Source organism: Trichomonas vaginalis, chromosome III (assembly GCF_026262505.1).
Source record: "Trichomonas vaginalis G3 chromosome III, whole genome shotgun sequence".
Lineage (NCBI taxonomy): Eukaryota > Parabasalia > Trichomonadida > Trichomonadidae > Trichomonas > Trichomonas vaginalis.
The window spans coordinates 9767676-9790441 of record NC_067205.1 but is presented as its reverse complement, the minus strand read 5'-3'; the positions used below and the strand labels follow the sequence as shown (position 1 = coordinate 9790441).

Below are 22766 nucleotides of genomic sequence, written 5' to 3'. Positions count from 1 at the left end.
CTTTCCAGATGAGAAGTCGTTCACTAGTTTCACCTTACTATGAAGAGCTTCGAAGGCGTTCTTAAAGTCAGCATTCATTAAAGCTTCATTTGAACTGTCTTCATCCGCTTGTATTTTTGTCCTTATTGACCCTATAAGTTGGGCTGCTTTAGCGTTGGCTTGGGCATCTAACCAGTCATTATTAGCTTTTATATATTCTGCGCTTTTCATTGCCTTTTGCATGGCTGCGTCGTTATTTTTACTTTCTTGTGCTAAGTTTTCATACTGTACGGTTTGGTTTTGCAACTGTAAAAGTTTTTCTGCCTTTACATTTGCTTCAACTTCTTTTTTATACTCATCGCTATCCATATATGTCTTCAGGGCTTTTTGTTTTATTTCTTCATCTTTCAGTACTTTATATTGAGTAGTATGGTTTTTCAAATTTATAACATCTTGTTCCATTTTTGCTACTTCTGCTGCTTTTTCTGACACTTTTTTCGCATATTCCTCTGTACTTAGTTCTTTCAGTTGTTCTTCTTTCTTCTTTTTCTCTACGTTTAACTCATTGAGTTTCTTTGTGTGTCTGTCATATTCTAGTTTCTTTTCGTTTTCACTTATTTGTTTCTGTATGTCTATGTTTGACTTTTTGACATCTGTTATTTGATTTTTGAGTGAACTCAAATTCATTTGACTTTGAGGGTTATAAGCTGTTCCGTCTGCAGCTCCACCATAGCCTGCCATTTTCGCTAAAAGTGCCGCTCTTAAACCTCCACTCTGTGCACCAATAACTCGGTTTAAAAGCATAGGGTTGCTTGACATTTGTTGCAACATAGTGGGGTCATTCATCATTTGTTGTTGCAACTGTTGTTGTGGTGTCAGTTTTACTATTGGATGTTTCAATGCTCTCTTCCTCTTACGTATATTCTTACGTAGCTTACGTGGCATTTTAAGTGAAGTTAAAAAGCGGTTTTTGTAGTTTAAAACATGCGGCTGTCACTTTTTTGTTTGCATATCTCTTATATAGTGAAAAACGGTTTTGTCACTTTTAAAAAACGGAGTTGTCTGTCACTTTTAAAAAACGGTTTTGGTTTTTATCACCGGCTGGTTGGCTGGGGTTCGGTCCTCCTCTTGGGTCTTGGGCAAAATTCTTAGGGCTAGAAGGGGCGCAGCCCCTGGAAGCCCCACATACCTGACCTTAATTCACCGTGGTTATCTACTCAATTCTCCTTTTCAAAGATATTGATCAAAACTGTTATTCAAATGACGGTAAAACGCTCATTAAAGTCAATGATACATCACCAAATCTTAGAATATCAGCAAAATGTGAAATAAAACAAGATAGATGCTTTATCAATCTATATTCTTTAATTTCATTTTCATTTCAAGAAAATCCTAACTTAAAAACAATTGGAGAATATTGTTTTGCTTATTGCTATAATCTTACGATTATTAATTTATCATCATGTAGCAAACTTATAAAAATATCACATTGTGCATTTTATTATTGTCGTAATGTTACTGAAATTCTTTTACCAAAAGGATTACTTGAAATTCAATATTGGGCTTTTGAATTTATTGATTTAGTAACAAGTGTTATAATTCCTGCTTCTGTTAAAAATATAGGCGAAGATGCATTTGCTTTTTGTCATAAATTAGAAAATGTTACTTTTGAAGAAAGCCCGAATTTGACTTCTTTAGAAAAATCGGTGTTTGGTGCAACTAACATTACTTCGTTTCAAATTCCAGAGAAGGTAACTAAAATCAGTGGGCAAGCATTTGATAATTATAAATTTACAAATATTACAATTCATCCTAAAAATAAATATTTGATAATTGAAAATAACGCTATTTTCTCAACAAATAAAAGCAATTTATTCTACTTTTTTAACAGATCTTTTGAAACATATGAAATTCCAGATTATGTCGCAACTTTAGGAGATTATTTGTTTTATTATACTAAGATTAAATCGATAACTTTGCCAAATTCTATAACATCAATCGGAGAATATTGTTTCTATTGTTCTCAAATTAGTGCAATAGCTTTTTCATCTCTAACAACAATAGGATCCTACTGCTTTACATATTCAAAACTTATCTATGTGGTGATTCCAGAAAGTGTTAAAAAAATAGATTCTGTTGCTTTTTTCTGTTGTGAAAATTTAGTTAATGTTACATTATTAGGAACTGTTAATTACCTCGGTAATCAAGTTTTTGATTATTGTGAAAATCTAGAACTAATTATTTTTCCTGATTCACCAATGAACATTTATTGGGCATTGTTCATGTTCGGTCAATCTTCTAAATTAACAATGTCATTTACTCACAAAACACTTTTTTCTTCTAATACACTTCAAAAGAATGCAAATGTTTCGATTTCATATTTGAATGAATCTGATCTTATAATTTCTACAAATAGATTGATTATGAATTCAAATCAAACAATTATATATGAATTCTGGGGGCGTATTTTCTATGATGGTATAACAATTCCTAAAACTGTAAAATCTATTAAAGAAAGGGCATTCGAAAATTCAGAAATTTATAACATAGATTTTGAAGAAGATTCACAGCTTACTACTATTGAGAATTATGCGTTTAGGAATTGCTCAAATTTAAAATCATTTATATTTTCCCTTCCTGGTTTGAGCAAGATAGGAATCGAATCATTTAAAAATTGCTCTCAATTAACTTCCATTATTTTTGAATCTGCAATAATTGATGTAATGAATAATGCATTTGAAAATTGTGTCAAATTATTGAATGTAAGCGGGATTTTAAATATTCCAGATAATTGTTTTAGTGGGTGTACCAATTTAGAAATTGTAAATATTCTAGATAATTCACGATTTATTGGTTCTAAATCATTTGAAAATTGTTATTCATTAGAAAATATTAGTATTCCATCTTCTGTTCAATTTATATCAGAATATTCTTTTCTAAACTGTGTAGGTCTTAAATCAATTATCTTAATTGCAGAAAATGATATAAAGAAAATATCAAATAATTCATTTGCCGGTTGTATTTCACTTCAAAATATTAGTAATTTCGAATCAGCTAATTGCAAATGCATTGATAATACTCTTTATTATAAAAATAAAACATGTGAGTATCTCGCATTTCATCTTAATCATTCATTAGATAAAGCTCTTATTATCAACTGCAATGTTATCTGCAGTTATTCATTCAATGAATGTAACAACATATGTAACATCACTATTCTTCCAAATAGTGTTTCATTGATTGAAAAATATTCATTCAACAACTGTTTGAATCTTCAACACATCAACTTCCCCCTCTCAGTTGAAGCTGTTGAATCATTTTCATTCAATGAATGTCATTCTATTTGTTGTCCTCTTATTATTGAGAACACGAAACTCGACTACATCAGAATGATTATATATTCAGGAATTCCACGTCATCTTATTCTTTCATGTGAAGTTATTCATGATACGCGCAATTTTGAAACACCTTATTGTTATGGTAATGGATTGACAGCATTTTTGCTTACTTGGTATAAATAAACTTTTTAAATCTTGTTCAAACAATAAAATTTTTAAATACTGAGTATAAATCATAAATAAATCAGCTATATAGATATGATCTCATGCCCCTTCAACAAAATATAAATAACATTTTTCAATTTTCTCAAAAGTTTCATGAAAAGTGCCATCAAAATCCTAAATGATATATAGTTTATTTCTTTGGCACAGTTAATGGTATATGTAGTTTCAATGAGATGTTTATATGATAAAGCAACAATCAAGCAATATTCGCAATACTAAATTTATAATCCGAAATTTGTTAATGATGGTTTATAACTACCTTCACAAGCAAACATAAAAATAAAAATATTATCCATGATTCATTATGTTTATTCATTTTGTTCTTCTTTTCAAATATATTAACCAAAGTTGTTATTCAACCGATGGCAAAACACTTAAAAGAGTTGCTGATTCATCACCAGACCTCATAATATCAGCTAAATGTGAAATAATACAAGACAAATGTTTTTATAGATTAAATTCATTAAATTCATTTTCATTTGAAGAAAATCCTAACTTAACAACAATTGGATCATCAAGTTTTTATGGATGCAAGAAACTATCTATTATCAATTTATCATCTTGCAATAAACTTAAAATAATTTCCGAAAATGCTTTTTCAACATGCAAAAATGTTACCGAAATACTTTTACCAAGTGGACTTCTTGAAATGCAGCATGACTCATTTCATAATAATGAATTAGTCAGCAGTCTTTTTATTCCAGCATCTGTTGCAAACATAGGTAGGGATGCATTTCAAAACTGTATTAAACTAGAAAATGTTATTTTTGAAGAAAATTCAAATTTATCTTCATTAGAAATTTATGTTTTTGCTTTTACTAACATTTCTTCCTTTCAAATTCCAGAAAAGGTCAATAAAGTTGCTGGAAATGCATTTTATGATTCCAAATTAACAAATCTTACGATTCATCCTAATAATAAACACTTGATACTTGAAGATAACAATTTTGTTTTTTCTGCAAATAAAAGTGTTTTATTCTTTATTTGTAACAAATCTTTCGAAACATATGAAATTCCAAATACTGTAACAACTTTAGGAGAATATTTATTTTACAAATCTGGTTATAAATCAATAACTATTCCCAATTCAGTTACAACAATTGAGAATGGTTGCTTCTCTAATACGAATTTTGAATCAATTACTTTACCAAATTCCCTTACAACGATTGGTCAGAATTGCTTTTCAGTTGCAAAACTTACCTCTATTACAATACCAGAGAATGTGAAAAGGATTGAGCATGCTGCGTTCTTTTCATGCTCTGATTTGATAAATGCTACGTTTTTGGGGCCTGTAGATTACGTTGGTTTTCAAGCATTTGATTATTGCAAAAATCTCAAGCTTATCAATTTTCCTAATTCACCAATGATTGTTAATTACGCCTGGTTTCACTATGGTTTCTCTTCAAAGTTATTTTTGTCTTTCACGTGCAAATCATTATTTTCTTATGATGCAATTGTAAGAAATACAAAAGTTTTAATTTCATATATTAACGAATCAGAACTTATAATTACTACCAATTTATTTATTTTGAATGCAAATCAAACACATCTATATGGATATTGGGGATTAAGCAAAATTATTAGAATACCTAAGTCAGTTACAATAATCAAAGAAAGGGCATTCGAAAATTGTGACCAAACAAGTATAGATTTTGAAACAAGTTCACAACTCTCAGAAATAGATAATTATGCATTTAGAAACTGTTCTAATTTAAATTCGTTTAAGTATACTCCTCCTAGCTTGAGTAAGGTCGGAGTTGAATCATTTAAAGACTGTATTCGATTAGTTTCTGTAAGTTTTGTTTCTACAGATTTACTTGTTATGAACAATGCATTTGAGAATTGTATTAGTTTAGTTAATTTTAGTAATATTTTAAGTATTCTTGACGGTTGCTTTTCAGGATGCATTAATTTGACACATATAAATATTCTAGATAATTCACGATTCATTGGTTCTCAATCCTTTAAAAATTGTTATTCATTAGAGAGTATTGTTATTCCGTCTTCAATTGAAACAATATCAGAATATTCATTTTTAAATTGCACAAATCTTAGATCAATCAAATTTATTGAAACAAACTCTCTTTTGAAAATATCTAACAATTCATTTTTAGGATGCAATTCACTACAAAACATAAGTGATTTTGAATCAAATAAATATAGATGCATTGATAATACTCTTTATTATAAAAATGAAACTGGAGATTATCTTATTTATCATGCAACAAGTTCATTAGATAAAACTCTTTTTATCAACTGCAGTGTTATATGCAGTTATTCATTCAATGAATGCAACAACATATATAATATCACTATTCTTCCAAACAGTGTTTCACTGATTGAAAAATATTCATTTAATAACTGCAAGAATCTTCAACACATCAACTTCCCTCTCTCAGTTGAAACTGTTGATTGCAAGTCATTTGTTGAATGTCATTCTATTCGATGTCCTCTTATTATTGAGAACACGAAACTTGACTATATCAGAATGATCATCGAATCAGGGATTCCACGGCGAGTGATTCTTTCATGTGATGGTTATTGTGATACCCGCAATTTTGAAACTCTTTATAGATTCAGTAACACATTAGTATTATTTTTACTAACTTCATATTCATAAACAAAACTTGTTAATACTTTTATTAATTCGATTTCAAAATATGGGATCTTTACAATAATATATATGTCTGAACTATATTTCATTAGATAATTTTGTAGAAGAAATCTTAATAAAAAAATCAAATTCTAAATAGAGTTCTTTTTCATTAAAATAGCAATGAACAAATAGTAAAAACATATTTTATTAATCAATTTCAAACATAGAGATTTGAAATATAAATACAAAACAAAAATTTCAATATATAATTAAAAAAATTATTTCTTATTCTTGCCAAGTTTCTCTTTTCGTTCTGCCCACATCATATTAGCATCTTTGACAATGGAAAGAGCGTTAGGAATCGTAAGATTTTGTAAAATTTTGACAGATTTCGCAAAACTCGTTGGATCAAGTTGAGGAGCGACTTCTTTGACTTGCGCAATCCCAATGTAGAAAGCGTATTCGATTAATTCTTCAATATGAGAGAAAAGAGAATCCCAGACCATTAAAAGGACTGGTAAGTCGTGTTCCTGCGCAAACAGTAAATTGTACCATCTGTAGGCGTAAAGTAGAGGGAAAATATTGAGACTTGTAAGTAATTTATGAGTTTGTGGGATAAAAACTTTCATAAGGTTCTCAAAGATCTGTAATTGGCTGACAATTGTTGATGACTGGTCTTTTGTAGTATAAAACAGTTGAATATCTGTGTTTGTTAATAAAAATTGAAACATCGTGTAAGTTAGTGCTTCAATTAACAAATAATCGTCGTGAAACATAGATTTCGCTTGTACTAGTACATAATACAATGGAACAATAAGCTCATTGTAGCCTTGCATGTAAGATAAAGATGGATTTTGCATTCCGAAAACATATAGGATTCTTTCGAGTCTTCTGATATGATATGTAAATGGTGCTTGAATATCTTTTGGGTTGCAGCCCTCTGGGATATCTTCTGGAGGTAAGAAATAAATATGTCTTCCTGTACGAACAATATCACCATGAATTACATTCATAAGAGCATTGTTTTCGACTTTAAATGCTTCTTTCTTGACGTATGGCGGGAAAACCCGTTGGTGCCAGTTTTCAAGTCCGTATTCTTGAATAAAAATTTGATATAAGCTGAGGGCTTGCTCTTGCGTTTGGGCCCAATTCACTGGATTTCTTGGATATACTTGTAGCATGTTTAACCAAGCAAGAGCGCGATCTTCTGGCGGATTTTCAGACAATGTATTAGAACAAATAGCACGGATCTTTTCTACATCAACAAGTTCGCCCTCATATGTTGGTTGGCATAGAGGAAATATAGAAAAACGTTCTGCCATTGATATTTTGTCAGAAAGTTCAAATTTGTCAAAAAAAATTGATTACCGTATTTCGGTTTTTCATTCGATATCGAATTCCAGCTTTAGATGACTCGGAAATTCAGTGAAACTATTTCGACTTGTAAGTACACATTATGTGCTATATATAAATCATATGGAATATACATACTTCAGATCAAATTATCTCAAATAAATTCACACAACAATTGAATTCATATATAACTAATTGCTTCACTTACCTCCTGAATAACTGGATAATTAGGTTGTATTATTTTATCATTATCAAATGCGAAAGAAATCGAAAATAGAAATCTGAAAATTCAATAGTTTATGTTAGTAATGAATATTGGTTATAAGGGGTTGAATAAAGGTTTTTATTTTAAATATAAAATAAGTAAAAACGTTGTGGCTGCCTTTCTAAAAATATATGGTGTTTCAAGTTTGCGTGTGTCATGATAAACCCCGCATGTAAAAATAAGTTTACGAGGAATTCCTGAATATACAATCATTCTGATGTAATCAAGTTTTGTGTTCTCAATAATAAGAGGACATCGAATAGAATGACATTCATAAAATGAATGGGATTCGACAGTTTCTACTGAAAGAGGGAAGTTGATGTGTTGAAGATTCAAACAGTTGTTGAATGAATATTTTTCAATCAGTGAAACAGTGTTGGGAAGAATAGTGATGTTATATATGTTGTTACATTCATTGAATGAATAACTGCAGATAACACTGCAATTGATAAAAAGAGTTTTATCTAATGATGTATTAAGATGAAATGTGAGATAATCACCTGTTTCATTTTTATAATAAATAGTATTATCAATACATTTGTATTTATCTGATTCGAAATTAGATATGTTTTGAAGTGAATTACATCCTGAAAATGAGCGATTTGATATTTTCCGAAGGGAATTTGTTTCAATAAATTTGATTGATTTAAGATGTATGCAATTCAAGAATGAATATTCTGAAACATATTGAACAGATGATGGAATGAGAATGTATTCTAGCGAATAACAATTAGCAAAAGATTTAGAACAAATTACTCTTGATCTTTCTCGAATTTCTACATTTGTCAAATTAGTACATCCACTAAAACAACCATCAAGGACATTAGTGATATTACTAACATTTACTAAGTTAATGCAGTTTTCAAATGCATTGCTCATAACAACAACATCACTGGAATAAAATCTCACATATGTCAACTTAATACAGTCTTTAAATGATTCATTTCCTATGTAGTTCAAAGCAATCAAAGAAAAATCAAATGAATACAAATTTGAACAGTTTCTAAAGGCATAATTTTCGATCACTGAAAGATTTGAATCTGCATTAAAATTTATTTGGTAAATATTAGAATTTTCGAATGCTCTTTCTTTGATTGTGGTAACATTTTTAGGAATTGTTAAACCTGTATTTAATCCCCAATAGCCATAAATTTCTGTTTGATTTGAATTCATAATAAATAACTGTGTAGTAATAATAAGATCCGATTTATTTATATATGAAATTGAAACATTAGCATTTCTATAAATCACTAAAAAAGAAGAAAAGAATGTTTGGCATGTGAATGACATCCTTACTTTGGGAGAAGGATATGATATGAAAAATTGTCCTGCGACAATCATTGATGTATTAGGGAAAATAATGAGTTCAAGATTATCACAATAATTAAATGCATCATTCCCGATGTAATCTATAGCTCCTAAAAATGTTACATTTATCATACTATTACAACCATGGAAGCCATCATTTTCGATCCTTTTTACACTTTCTGGCAATTTAATTGAGATGATTTTTGAATAAAAAAAGCTCCTCACTCCAATTGTAGTAAAAGAATTATGAATTTCTATTGATTTATATTTAGATTGATAGAAACACCATTCATATTGAATTTCAAGAAGTCCTCTTGGAAAAAGTATTTCAGAAACTTTATAGCAACGAAAAAATGCCCTTGAAGATATTAATTTAAGTCCATTACAGGATGATAAATTAAAAATTGTAAGACATTCACATTCATAAAAACTACTAGATCCAATTGTTGTTAAGTTTGGATTTTCTTCAAATGAAAACGAAATTAATGAATATAGTTGATAAAAACACTTATCTTGTATTATTTCGCATTTAGCTGATATTCTGAGGTGTGGTGATGTATCATTGACTTTACTGAGGCTTTTTCCATCTTCTGAATAACAACTTTCATTAATATCAGTGTAATTAAATGACATAATGATAATTAACTTGAAATATTTATGTTTTTGGAGTCAAATACTCTCTAATATGATCTCTAAGTTCATTTATATTTAAATCTTATCAAATGTTTACATTTCACTCCAGATAGTTACGTAACTAAGAGAAGAAGAGAGGAAAAATGCATATATGTGAAGACAGAAATATATAGATTAATAAATGAATACTTCGAAGATTGCAAAATTAAATGAATGCATATGAAAGGCTAAAATCTTAGACAATTATTCTAAATAGAAGTCGTTTATATTTATAATAGGTAGTAAAGTACGACTTATTAATGATTTTTAGAAAAAGTGACACTTGTCGTTCGGGAGATTCAAAATGCATCACATTATTATTCCTGTTATGAAAGTAAAAGTGTGATTAATTAGATTTCTATGTTTATAATTTTGGTCGCAAAAAAAACATCTAAATTTTTTTCTGCAGTCAATAAATTTGAAATCATATCTATCGCGTCCGATACAGAAAAATTGCGATAATTGAGGGGAACCGACACGAAGGACATGAAAACGAGTTTTCTATTCTAATATCCCAAACAGCAAAAGTGAATAACATTTTAGCAAAATGTTAGTCACAGTTAAGGCGAGCTTGGAATGACCTCATTTTTGAAATAATAATGTTAACCATAAATAAATCTTTATATAATTTAAAAAAAAATCAAACAGAGTTAATATTCTTAAGGAATACAGTAGAAGCTTCTTCCAAAATTCATTTCTTCTTCATTCTCGTGAAGTATTCAACCAATCCTTGTATCTTCTTGAATCTCGAAGCCATTTTGCTGTGAGAACTCAAAGAAACAATCAACATTGCTGTAGGTTTTGTCAAATTATTACTTTTCTGGATTAAATTCGTCAACAAGTGAATAAACAACTTGAAATCAGACGAATATCCCTTTTGAACACAAGAATCCAATATAACCATTGTTCCCAAAATCTTCTTTTCGTTTTCTTTCGAAGGAATGACAGACATTTTCTCAAGCAAAGCTTCAAAGAAAGAATTATCAGTCATTGTTAACAACAGTCCCTGATTCAAATCAGCACGTCTTAGAACAGTTGCCAAAGAAGGAATTACATCATCCGGAATAGTTCTCAAACATTTAGTGACGAAATTACCGAAATGTCTTGATTTTATCACATTTTGTCTGAGATTTCTATCAGAAAAGATAATTAAGAATGTTCTATACGTGAAAGGATTAGCAACATTCATCCATTTCGTTGTACTCGCTGATATCTTTCTGTGTTCATTCGACATCGCCGCGAATTTCATCAGACATCTCGCGATCTTTGGTCTTTGACATTTATCGCAAAGACTCTTAAACAATGTTTTTGATTGCGGATAATTCTGCGTTCTCATTAAGATGTTCGCACATGAATCTGCACATTGTATATTAGGCAACGCTTTAATTATCGCGTCGAGTGGTATTTGGTCGGTTTCTTCAAACGTCAAAGCAAAAATTGACAAAGAAACTGCCATTGTTGATGAATTTTGGGATCTCGTAAAAGCTGAAATTGTTTGTTTCAATACTTCTTTGTTTTCTTTGCAGAAGCCTTCTATTGTGTATAATTGATAGATCAACCTGATGTAGATAACTCCGAAATCGCTGTTTATGTATTTTTTCCCTTGTTTTAGGAATAAATTCAAAACAGGTTCGGGATTTTCAAGTCTGTTGTAGCGGTTGATGTAATGAGGGAATAAATAAAGGGTTTGTTGGGGGTAGACCCTAAACAAGGCATTCAATGATCTGAAAACCGTTGAATGGATTGAATTTGGAGATTCTTCGAAGATATGAGCGACGAAGAAGAGAGTTGCACGTTGTGCTTGCTGTGAATTGACAGGGAGAACAGAGAAGAAGTGGTATTGGTCGAAGAATTTGATGATATTCGGTAATCTTTTGACCAATTTTGTGAAATTCTCAAGAATGAAAGCAGGAATGAGGTCATCGTCCTTGCTCATGAAGTATTTGATAAGAATAGAGTATATTCCAGGGAATTCTTCTTCTGTAACCTTATCTAATACTTCAATAACAGAAGATTTGAACATTGGATGCTGTGAATCATTGAGAATATCAATGATTGTTGGCTCTTTGTTGGGTTCGGGTGATGATTTACTGATGATTTCAGCTTTTTCTACATGTTCCTTTTCGAAATTTTCTTCGTCAGAAGCGTTATCGTTTTGGTCTGTGTCATCTGTGTCAATTTTCATCAGTGGCTCATCGTCCATTTGTGTTTCGGAGAGTTCTATGCCAAATGCGAGTTTCATTGCGTCGACTTTCATGGATCTTTCTAATTTGGTCTGTAGTTGCTTCACAGTTTCCTTCTGCCACTTGGTTGCCGGCTTCTTGTTCGCTGTTCTCGTGAATTTCATTTCATTCATTTCTTTATTCAACACATGGGTGAATTCTTTGATGACTTTGTGGTCTGTACCTGCGAAATATGCCTTTCCTGATGCGAATTCTAAGTAAATTTCAGCAGGTGTCGGTCTATTTTTTGGAGATTGCGACCAGCAACGGTTTAGTAAGTCTTTGAGACCATCTGGGATTTCCTTGTTCCTGAAGATTGGTCTTTTACCCTTTCTGAAGTTAGAAATGACCTCTTCTACCGGATGTCCAACGTATGGATTCTTTTTCTCGAGCATTTCGAAGAGAGTTGCCCCGTAAGCGAATACATCGACCTTAATATTGTACTTTGTGCTGACGAATATCTCTGGAGCCATATGAGATGCGGTTCCGATACCATCTGTCATCGCGCGAGTAGCAATGAAACGAGAAATACCGAAATCACAGAGTTTTGGTAAGAAGTGATGGTCGAGAAGTAAGTTTGCAGCTTTAATATCACGATGAATAATTCTTTGTACGTGGCAATAGCGGATAGCGCAAATAAGACCCATAGCTATCATTGTAAGGTGTGTTCCTGAGAATATTGGCTTTGCTCTCCATTCCTTTCTAAGATAATTATTCAAAGCTCCATTAGGCATGTATTCTGTGATTATACAGAATGGTTTTTCGACAGTATAGCCTACAAAAGGAATAATAAATCTGTTCTTTGTTCTACCCATTGTAACTATTTCTCGAATAAAGTTAGTTAATGTACGTCCTACAAGCTTTTCAGCGAATAATTCTTTGATAGCAACCAATTTTCCTGTTCTTAGATCATTTGCGAGCCAAACTTCGCCAAAACCACTATGGCCGATGATGTGTTGAAAAAACAAAATCCGAAATGTCTCGAATGAAATAAGGATACGTCGTGGCTAGTCTGTGTAAACTTTCGTATAGTAAAGTTTCTGCTGATTTCGTGCATTTTTTGCCTTTTATTTTTGGTTTCTCAGTTCCTTCAAGCTCTTTAACATTAAATATTTCTGAATTGCATCTTACTAACTGATCTGATTTTTTAGCAGCTGGAATGAAGGAGAAAGAATGTCTTCTCTTTTTAGGTTTTATCGCATTTTCATCTTTTCCTTGTTCCTTCTTCTCTTCTTTTGGAGCAATATGTTCGTTTTCTTCCTCTATCTCATTATCGGAATTATTTTCATTTTCCTGAGGCTCTTTATCAGAAGGGCTCTCGCTCATTCAAAATTTAATTGAAATTACGAATAAGGTTTGTGTTTATACACAAATATGAATAGAATGAGATAATGGATATAATTAGCAAAATTTCCATATTGAAAAAATTGAGAAGATCAAATTTGGATAATAAAATTGTGCTGTACTGAGATAGATATGATAATAAATTTTAATTGTATGATTTACATGAGATCTGAAAATAACATTCTCTGAAAGATTGAATGAGATGTAAACCTTTGCTATTTGAATTTGAAGTTTTAAAAATTAAATAATGGGAGTGAATAATCGAATGATCTATCGGATTTGTTGAACGATAAAGCAACAATATCGTTTTTATTGGAGAAATTTGAAGGGATAATCAGTTGATGTTGAAATATGGTATAAATAAGCACGAATTATAGTGGTCCTGCTATTTATTAATGATAAAATGTTGTACAGCTGAACAACATAATAAAAAGTGCCATTTATATTTTATAAGGCTTTCAAAACCAAAATTGTTGTGACACACTGATAACATAGTAATCTCTCAATATATTAATCTTAGTCCAGTTCCCAAACGGACTATTTATTACTGATCTTGGTTTTCCAACATTATAAAAAAAAACTTTTTTTTTAATCATTCGAAGAGTCACATAAAATAAAGATAAAAATTGGACTTAAATAATTAAGCATACAACGGCAATAATACTTGTCTTTCCAAGTTCGTGCATGAATGTATGTGATGCGAGCAGCGCCTGGGCCTGTATGATTTGACTCTCTCGTCACAGCTTCATAAAATTCTAAAGAATAAACTTTGTCAATTGATCTAGACCCACCGCCCCCACCAGATCGCCCACTTCCTGCACCTCCTCCATACTTTCCTCCACCTCCAGAACCATAATATCCTCCATAGCCTCGACCCAAAGTTCCACATTTATCTGAGGTTCCTGAACTTCCTTTTTGAGTGCCATAACAAGCGGTTTTTGTAGAGTATGTTGATCCAGAAAGACCACCTCCATTTCCGCCTGAAATATCAGCGTAGTCATCGCAAAAACTGCCTCCGCCACCTCCAGCAATTATGATTCTTGATTCAAAGTTTTCATCCCAGTCACCTGGACTTGTTCGAAAATCAGTTGCCCCGCCTCCAGGTGAATCCTTTATATTATCTCGACGACCACCACCATTATATAAAGTTTGTTGAACAGCTTCTGATTCCTGCAGAGTAGCTCCTAAATGTAGATATATAGGGAGGTCATTAAATGCGTTATAAATTTCTGATGAGTAGCCTCCAAATCCACCTTTGGAGATGCAACTTGATTTGTAAGTTGAAGTACCTCCTTGGGCACCCCATACTTCTAAGATATATTCGCCTTTTTTGAGATGAATTTCGTAAGGTGAGCAAATGTAGGGAGAATCACATGGATACTGAAAATATAACGAACATCGATTCTTATCTTGGGTAATTCTCAGTGAGGAAGAATGTGAAACATTGAAAATACCGAAGTAACTATCAGTTTGAATTCTCTTACAAAAATTAGTAATTGAATACCTAATTCAAATTTTGAATGAAATCTCTCCAAAGTCGTGAACGGTGATCAGTTCTTAATTATATTTGAATGTTATCAGTAATCTTGATACTTTACTTAAATTGATTATTCTTTTTTTGAGAAATTTATCAATTCTATTACAAAACTGATATTTTTAAGAGAAAATTAAAATCTTTTCATATGTATGTCACAAAAATTTCCATAATGCTATAGAATGGCATTATTCTTCCATTTTTAAATTTCATTCAAAAAATGCTGGAATTATAATAATTTTCAGCTTCAACTCTAATACAAACTCATCCTTGTAGGGTTGTCGAACGAATAATCGCCAATAGATATGTTATATTTTGAAAATATTTTATTTACCGATTCGTTATGCTTTACGAATGTAACCATGTTGCAAATGATAACATATCCTGCTTACAAATGTTTAATACCATGGCTTTATCCTTATGCTAAATCGAATGTACTCTTTGTTTGTTAAGCATTATCCTGGATCTGGAATGATATCTATTAATGTTCGTTTTAAGTATGACACTTCCTCATGTTTTAAAACATTTAATGTATAAGGCTTAAATTAGAATTAAGCAAATAACTTATAAATTGATTTATCCAAAGGTTTTGTTGTGTCCATTGTTGTAAACAGAAATTCATCAAAAGTGACACCTCAGAAAAGCTAAAATATTGAATTTTTGGAACTTTTGATAGAGCACGTTTTTAAATATTAATTAAAGTAAATGTATATTTTGTAAAGATTCTTTTTAATAAAAAAATAAATTTTTGAAGAAGAACATAAAATCTTCTGAAAAATAATATCACATAAACTCATATTATTTTCTAATATATAACTATTTTATATAAAAATCAAATTCAATGATCTTAAAAGCGAAGGATAAACCTCAAAATTTACGAATATAATGAGTGGGAATATAATGCTTATCTATCATAAAACCATATGAAATATTAATTTTTGCTTTACGCCTAATTTTTGACGACAATTAGCAAAAAATGTTAAATGTTAACACTCAGTCCATTTGAATATGAAAAATAAAATTGACTTTGATTAAATGTTTTTATTTATCATGCAATTCTTCTTGCGACCAAAGATTTGAATAAAATTTCAAAAAAAAAAGATAGCTTAAAAAATAATATACGGTAGTGTTTACTAATAGATGAATAGTATAAAATTCTATTAAAATGGATTTGATCCAAAAAAATATAAAACCAAAAATAATTGTTATAATTTAAATGAAGAAGTAATTTAAAACGATTTTATTTATGATCAAATTTTATATATTTTTTTGGATCAAATCCATTTTAATAGAATTTATATACTATTCATCTATTAGTAAACACTACCGTGTATTATTTTTTAAGCTATCTTTTTTTTTGAAATTTTATTCAAATCTTTGGTCGCAAGAAGAATTGCATGATAAATAAAAACATTTAATCAAAGTCAATTTTATTTTTCATATTCAAATGGACTGAGTGTTAACATTTAAGAGGGGGGCACAAACTTGCCCAGTGAGGTGAAGTGAAAAGTGATAGGTTTACATGTCAGAAATGTAAAGTGTCAGATCTGAAAAAATGGATTAATTTATTATTATATGATAGAGAGATTTGGTAAGTTACTATCAAATTTGTAAGTAAGGGAAAAAAAGTAAGAAAGAAAAAAATTAAAAAAAAATAAAAAGCCACTCGCTTCGCTCGCGGGAGACAAAAAGAACAAATTCGAAAAAAGATTATATGAAATTACGAAACTAAGCCGCGAGCGAAGCGAGTGGCTTAAGAAAAGAACAGATTCGAAAAAAGATTGTATGAAATTACGAAACTAAGCCACTCGCTTCGCTCGCGGCTTAAGAAAAGAACAGATTCGAAGAAAGATTGTATGAAATTTTAATTTATAAATATTTGATTTTAAAAAAAATCAAGAATTTAAATTTTAAAGGTATTAATTATGATTATCTTTCTTTAGCTTTGCATGCTGTATGCTACTTTTGGAAACTGCTCTATTGTATTAGAATGTTTTTAAATTTTGCACCTAAAAATGCGTAATATTAAAAATTAAGGTATTAATTATGATTATCTTTCTTTAGCTTTACATGCTGTATGCTACTTTTGTCTTTGAGACATTCCATGATTTAAGTTAAGAAGCTTTAAAAAAAATGCAACAAAAATTGAATACTTTACTGGCTGGGCAAATTTGTCGCCGCCCCGGTCGCAAGAAGAATTGCATGATAAATAAAAACATTTAATCAAAGTCAATTTTATTTTTCATATTCAAATGGACTGAGTGTTAACATTTAACATTTTTTGCTAATTGTCGTCAAAAATTAGGCGTAAAGCAAAAATTAATATTTCATATGGTTTTATGATAGATAAGCATTATATTCCCACTCATTATATTCGTAAATTTTGAGGTTTATCCTTCGCTTTTAAGATCATTGAATTTGATTTTTATATAAAATAGTTATATATTAGAAAATAATATGAGTTTATGTGATATTATTTTTCAGAAGATTTCATTCTATATGCCTATGAAAAGTACTCACAAAACTAACTTTTTCCTAATTATAATTAAATCTAGAATATTGTATTATGCTTAGTATTATTTCATTTTTCTCATTCAATTTAGAATTTACAAATGTCAAAAAATTGAGAGCTGTCACTTTTGATGAATTTCTGTTTATTACACCATCAGTAAGGATAGTCCGATATCAATTGCCAGTGCTATTCTCAAGAGGAAAAGGTAGAACCAAATTGTAAAGATAAATTGCTCAATTTTTCAGTACGCGTAAAACGACGGTAAGAAATTGCCAACTATAAAATTTATTACGTAATGAATTGGAAAATGATTGGAAATGATCCCGGTACTACAGATGGGAATATAAACGCCGAATAATTGTGTTTTTGTGATTTTTGGTCACTCCTCCCAAAATCATTATTTGCCAAATTAGTGAAACTTATTAAATTGAGATCACTATTGGTAATAGCTCTAATTGCTTTTAAATGAATTTATTTTATTCTCAATTTTTGAATTATTCCAACCGTCAAGAATTTCAAACGTATGATGTAAAAACACTGTAAAATGGTTACAGTATATTAAAATTGATTTCTTCTCTTCAATGACTTTATGCATTTCACATTGATTTGATAAGTTTACAAAAATTCGGGATCAAAAACTTATAATTTTTTTTTATGCAAGTGGATACCCTAGACCAATTCATTGATGATCTCATGGCAAACAAGTATTACAAAAGCAAGATACCTTCCACCATTTTAAATTCATTGATTACAAGTGCAATTGGTGCATTACAAAATGATCCAATTGTATTAAAGCTAAAGGGTCCAATTAATGTATGTGGTGATGTTCATGGTCAATTTAATGACCTCCTCAGAGTGTTTCAACGTGGAGGCATGCCAAAAGATTCAACTTATCTATTTTTAGGTGATTATGTTGATCGTGGGCCACAAAGCTTAGAAGTAATTTGTTTACTATATGCTCTCAAGATTAGATACCCAACAAACGTCTACTTAATTCGAGGAAATCACGAAAGTCCAGAAATGTCTGAAGTTTTTGGTTTCTTAAACGAATGCAAAGTCAAAACCACTGTGAATATGTGGGTTAAATTCTGTGATTCATTCAGATACCTTCCATTAGCAGCTATCGTCAACGACACAATTTTCTGTATCCACGGCGGAATTAGTCCGGAACTTAAGACTATCGAGCAAATTACAGCATTTAAGAGACCACTTGATATTCCCGATGAAGGTCTTTTAGCAAACATCCTCTGGTCTGATCCAAATGGACTTATTGATACATGGGGTCCAAATGAACGCGGTACAACGGTCTGCTGGGGACCAATAGCTGCTAAGAAGTTCATGCAGACATCAGGAATGACCACAATCATAAGAGGCCACCAACTTGCGATGAATGGCTATGATTTTCCATTCGGATCTGATAAATCGGTTATTACTATATTCACTGCTTCGAAGTATGCAGGACAATGCAACAACAAGGCTGCATTCCTCATAATTAACGCAAATTCTGAAATTTTGTTCAGTATCTTACCTTCATGGAACCCTGTAATTCTCAAGGCTAGGGAGAATAAAGTGCATCCAGGTACTCCAAGAAAACGCGCTTCTTTATCTCCTCGTTCAAGATTAGTTTACTAATTTTATTTTTATGATCATTTTATATCTCATTACAACTGTTTTTCATGTTTTTGTATATTTTATGTTATTTTGTATAGTTTTAATTTAAAATTCTTTTGTTTACTTTTCATAATTACTTAATATCTGATGTTCTGCTAAGAATCGTATGAGTATTACTGAGATTTAAATCAAATACACCGTACTTTCAAAATCTTTTACATCCAATGATGTAGATTTATAATTGCGGGGGAATATCCTATCAAATAAGAGGGGAAGGAAACTTCCCCTCAGCATAAATGAAACATTTTATATTGTGTTCTCAATCAATAATTCATACTATTCACTATCCAATCCAGCAAGATTGCTTTATAATATAGGGTGAAATTAAATTTTAATATACGATAAATAAAAACTATATTTATAAGATGAGCTTTCAAAGATGATTCATAGTGCCAATATAATATGAATATTCTATTATCTCTACTTTACAAAGATATTGATGAAAGTTGTTATTCAAAGGATGGCAAGACACTTATTAAAGTGAATAATACATCACCACACCTCAGAATATCAGCCAAATGTGAAATAATACAATTATTGTGTTTTTATAAATTAAATTCATTAATTTCGTTTTCATTTGAAGAAAATCCTAACTTAACAACAATTGGAAAAGAAAGTTTTTCTAATTGCAAGAATCTCACTTGTATTAATTTATCATCTTGCAATAAACTTAAAATAATTTCAATGTATGCATTTTATTCTTGCGAAAAAGTTTCTGAAATTTTCTTACCAAAGGGACTTCTCGAAATACAATTTCGAGCCTTTTACAGTAATAAACTAGTAAAAAATTTAATAATCCCTGCTTCTGTTGAAAAAATAGATGAAGCAATTTGCGAACATTGCGAAAATCTCGAAAATATCATTTTTGAAGAAGGTTCGAATTTGACTCACTTGGTAAACTCATTATTTTATGGAACTAAAATCACTTCATTTCAAATTCCAGAAAGTGTCAGTAAAATTGATGGAGTTGCATTGCCTGACAAATTAACAAATCTTACAATCCACCCAAAAAATAAGCATTTAATAATCGAAAACAATGCTATATTTTCTTCAGATAAAAAGATTTTATTCTATTTTAATAATAAATCTTTCAAAACTTATGAAATTCCTGATTCAATCACAACTTTAGGTGATTATTCATTCTACATGTCTAGAATTGAATCAATCGCTTTACCAGATTCTGTTACATCTATAGGTTATAAATGCTTTGAAAGTTCAAATGTTATGAAAATTACATTATCGCAGTCTCTGATTTCTATTGGAGAATATTGCTTCCATTATTCAAAATTAATCTCTATTACAATACCAAAAAGTGTTAAAAATATTGAAAACTTTGCTTTTATTAGATGTTATGACTTGATAAATGTTACATTTTTAGGGACTTTTGATTATGCTGGGAATCAAATTTTAGACTATTGTGAAAATCTAGAACTAATTATTTTTCCCAATTCATCAATGAGCGTTGATTTTAGTATGTTTATATATGGTGAAACCCCAAAATTAAGAATGATATTCACGTACAAGACAATGTTCTTTTATAATAGAATTAATAGAAATGTAAATGTTTCAATTTCTTACATGAACATATCAAATCTTATTATCACACCTGGTTCATTAATTATGGATTCGAGTCAAACTGTTATCTATGAATGTTGGGTATTTTCCGAATATTTCTCTGAAACTGTTCTAATCCCCAAAACAGTCACAACTATCAAAGAAAGAGCGTTCGAAAATACAAATGTTCCACACATAGATTTTGAAGAAGACTCACAATTGTTTTCGATCGAGAACTATGCATTCAGAAACTGTTCGATGTTGTTATCATTTAATTTTTCTTCTACTTCTTTAAGATACATAGGAATTGAATCATTTAAAGATTGTGTTAATTTATCATCTCTGAGCTTTGTTTCAAATAATTTATTTGTTAAGAATAATGCATTTGAAAATTGTATTAAATTAGTGAATGTAAGTAATATCTTGAATGTTCCTGATAATTGTTTTAGTGGTTGTATTAATTTGTCATATGTATTTATAGGTGAAAGTTCAACATTGATTGGTATTAAATCATTTGAGAATTGTTTTAATTTAGAAAGTATAAGTACCCCATCATCTGTTGAAAAAGTATCAGAGTACTCATTTATGAACTGCATTAAACTTAAATCAATAATATTCATAGAAACAAATTCTCTTATTGAAATATCAAATAATTCATTTGCAGGATGTAATTCACTTCAAAACATATCTAATTTCGGATCAGATAAATACAAATGTATTGATAATACTATTTATTATAAAAATGAAACAGGTGAATATCTAATATTTCATCTTAATCATTCATTAGATAAAACTCTTATTATCAATTGCAGCGTTATCTGCAGTTATTCAATCAACGAGTGCAACAACATATATAACATCACTATTCTTCCAAAGAGTGTTTCATTGATTGAAAAATATTCATTTAACAACTGTTTGAATCTTCAACACATCAACTTCCCTCTTTCAGTTGAAACTGTTGATTGCAAGTCATTTGTTGAATGTCATTCTATTCGATGTCCTCTTATTATTGAGAACACAAAACTTGATTACATCAGAATGATTGTATATTCGGGAATTCCTCGTAAACTTATTCTTTCATGTGAAGTCATTTATGATACACGCAATTTTGAAACACAATACAATTTTGATATTGGGTCGATAACATTTTTATTGGCTCCATATTTTTAAATAAAAAACTTCATAAAATATTGTTAATCTTTATATATACTATCCCAACAAGGCTTAAGTAATGAAAATACAGATAAGCTGTTTTTTTCACTGAAGGGTCTTTAGTCAGAATTTTCCTTACAGAATATGATAAACATTTAAATTTGTTTTCATATTTTTCGTGTCTGGCTTTCAAAAATTGAGAGAATTGATATGTATACATATGAAAATTATTCTGCTATATCTATAGGCTTGAGGTAATGATAATTGAGCATTCTCGAAAAATACAAAATGGATATTAAATAGGAGTGAAGTAAGTTTTAAGATTGTAGTATAAGTGGTTTAACACAGAATGGCAAGATATGACCAACTCGAGTGCAAATGATACTCATGTCAAAGTTCCGCAATCTTATTCTGATTGCGGAATATAGTGCCTTTCTGGGAGACATGCAGTGACGATATCTCCCAGAATGACATTGCAAGAGTGGTAACAGGGCAATCTTGCACTTCGCCACTCAAAGTTCCGCAATCGTATTCTGATTGCGGGATAATTTGCCATTCTGGGAGACTTGCATAAGCAATGTCTCCCAGAATAACCTACAACTATCAAACAATTAATTATTTCAAATCTTCACACATCGAATACTATTATTTCTGAAACAACCAAATTTTTATTGTGAAAAAAAATTCAAAGTACATTAGGTTCAAACCCAGAACTTTAGGTGACATTTTAAGGTAATTCCCCCAAAATCCCTACCCCAAAAGTGAATAACATTTTGCAAAAATAATTTAATTTCTTTCCATGTAATATATGTATTTTGTTTTTATTCATAAATTTTCGGCTTCGTTATTTATATTTCGCCCTTTTTTCGATAAATTGAGTTCAAATTTAATTTCTAAAATGTTGAAAATCGAAAACTATTGTGTTTTTCAATGGGACAACAGAATGTTGGGATATTGCAAAATCGATTCCAATGAAAAGACAGCTTATGTGGCTAACAATTAAAGCTGATTCAGGAAAAAAAGTGAGAAATAGCTTATACG

General features: G+C 30.3%; 8 protein-coding genes across 8 annotated transcripts, besides 3 other annotated features; 4 read left to right on the top strand and 4 right to left on the bottom strand.

Annotated features, from left to right (window-relative positions):
- Positions 1 to 2237: 2237 nt before the first annotated feature.
- Positions 2238 to 3500, top strand: TVAGG3_0673380 (amphoterin-induced protein family; the record flags this gene model as incomplete). The annotated part of the gene is made up of 1 exon (XM_001327154.1): positions 2238 to 3500. One exon carries the CDS (start codon positions 2238 to 2240, stop codon positions 3498 to 3500), a length of 1263 nt encoding a protein of 420 aa, XP_001327189.1.
- Positions 3501 to 3642: 142 nt separating this feature from the next.
- On the top strand, positions 3643 to 6208 carry TVAGG3_0673370 (antigen BSP-related family; the record flags this gene model as incomplete). Its single annotated transcript, XM_001327155.2, has 1 exon — positions 3847 to 6162. The coding sequence occupies one exon, from the start codon at positions 3847 to 3849 to the stop codon at positions 6160 to 6162; it is 2316 nt and encodes a 771-aa protein (XP_001327190.1).
- A 208-nt stretch (positions 6209 to 6416) lies between these two features.
- TVAGG3_0673360 (regulation of vesicle fusion) lies at positions 6417 to 7460 on the bottom strand (the record flags this gene model as incomplete). The annotated part of the gene is made up of 1 exon (XM_001327156.1): positions 6417 to 7460. One exon carries the CDS (start codon positions 7458 to 7460, stop codon positions 6417 to 6419), a length of 1044 nt encoding a protein of 347 aa, XP_001327191.1.
- A 374-nt stretch (positions 7461 to 7834) lies between these two features.
- TVAGG3_0673350 (ribonuclease inhibitor domain-containing protein) lies at positions 7835 to 9697 on the bottom strand (the record flags this gene model as incomplete). The annotated part of the gene is made up of 1 exon (XM_001327157.1): positions 7835 to 9697. The coding sequence occupies one exon, from the start codon at positions 9695 to 9697 to the stop codon at positions 7835 to 7837; it is 1863 nt and encodes a 620-aa protein (XP_001327192.1).
- Positions 9698 to 10427: 730 nt separating this feature from the next.
- TVAGG3_0673340 (protein kinase protein) lies at positions 10428 to 12773 on the bottom strand (the record flags this gene model as incomplete). The annotated part of the gene is made up of 1 exon (XM_001327158.1): positions 10428 to 12773. One exon carries the CDS (start codon positions 12771 to 12773, stop codon positions 10428 to 10430), a length of 2346 nt encoding a protein of 781 aa, XP_001327193.1.
- A 124-nt stretch (positions 12774 to 12897) lies between these two features.
- TVAGG3_0673330 (protein kinase protein) lies at positions 12898 to 13284 on the bottom strand (the record flags this gene model as incomplete). The annotated part of the gene is made up of 1 exon (XM_001327159.1): positions 12898 to 13284. One exon carries the CDS (start codon positions 13282 to 13284, stop codon positions 12898 to 12900), a length of 387 nt encoding a protein of 128 aa, XP_001327194.1.
- A 2154-nt stretch (positions 13285 to 15438) lies between these two features.
- Positions 15439 to 15476: a mobile genetic element.
- An 830-nt stretch (positions 15477 to 16306) lies between these two features.
- Positions 16307 to 17020: a mobile genetic element.
- Positions 17021 to 17459: 439 nt separating this feature from the next.
- Positions 17460 to 17496: a mobile genetic element.
- Positions 17497 to 17967: 471 nt separating this feature from the next.
- On the top strand, positions 17968 to 19008 carry TVAGG3_0673290 (phosphoprotein phosphatase protein; the record flags this gene model as incomplete). The annotated part of the gene is made up of 1 exon (XM_001327160.1): positions 18003 to 18980. The coding sequence occupies one exon, from the start codon at positions 18003 to 18005 to the stop codon at positions 18978 to 18980; it is 978 nt and encodes a 325-aa protein (XP_001327195.1).
- A 413-nt stretch (positions 19009 to 19421) lies between these two features.
- TVAGG3_0673280 (uncharacterized protein) lies at positions 19422 to 21743 on the top strand (the record flags this gene model as incomplete). The annotated part of the gene is made up of 1 exon (XM_001327161.1): positions 19422 to 21743. One exon carries the CDS (start codon positions 19422 to 19424, stop codon positions 21741 to 21743), a length of 2322 nt encoding a protein of 773 aa, XP_001327196.1.
- Positions 21744 to 22766: the final 1023 nt, after the last annotated feature.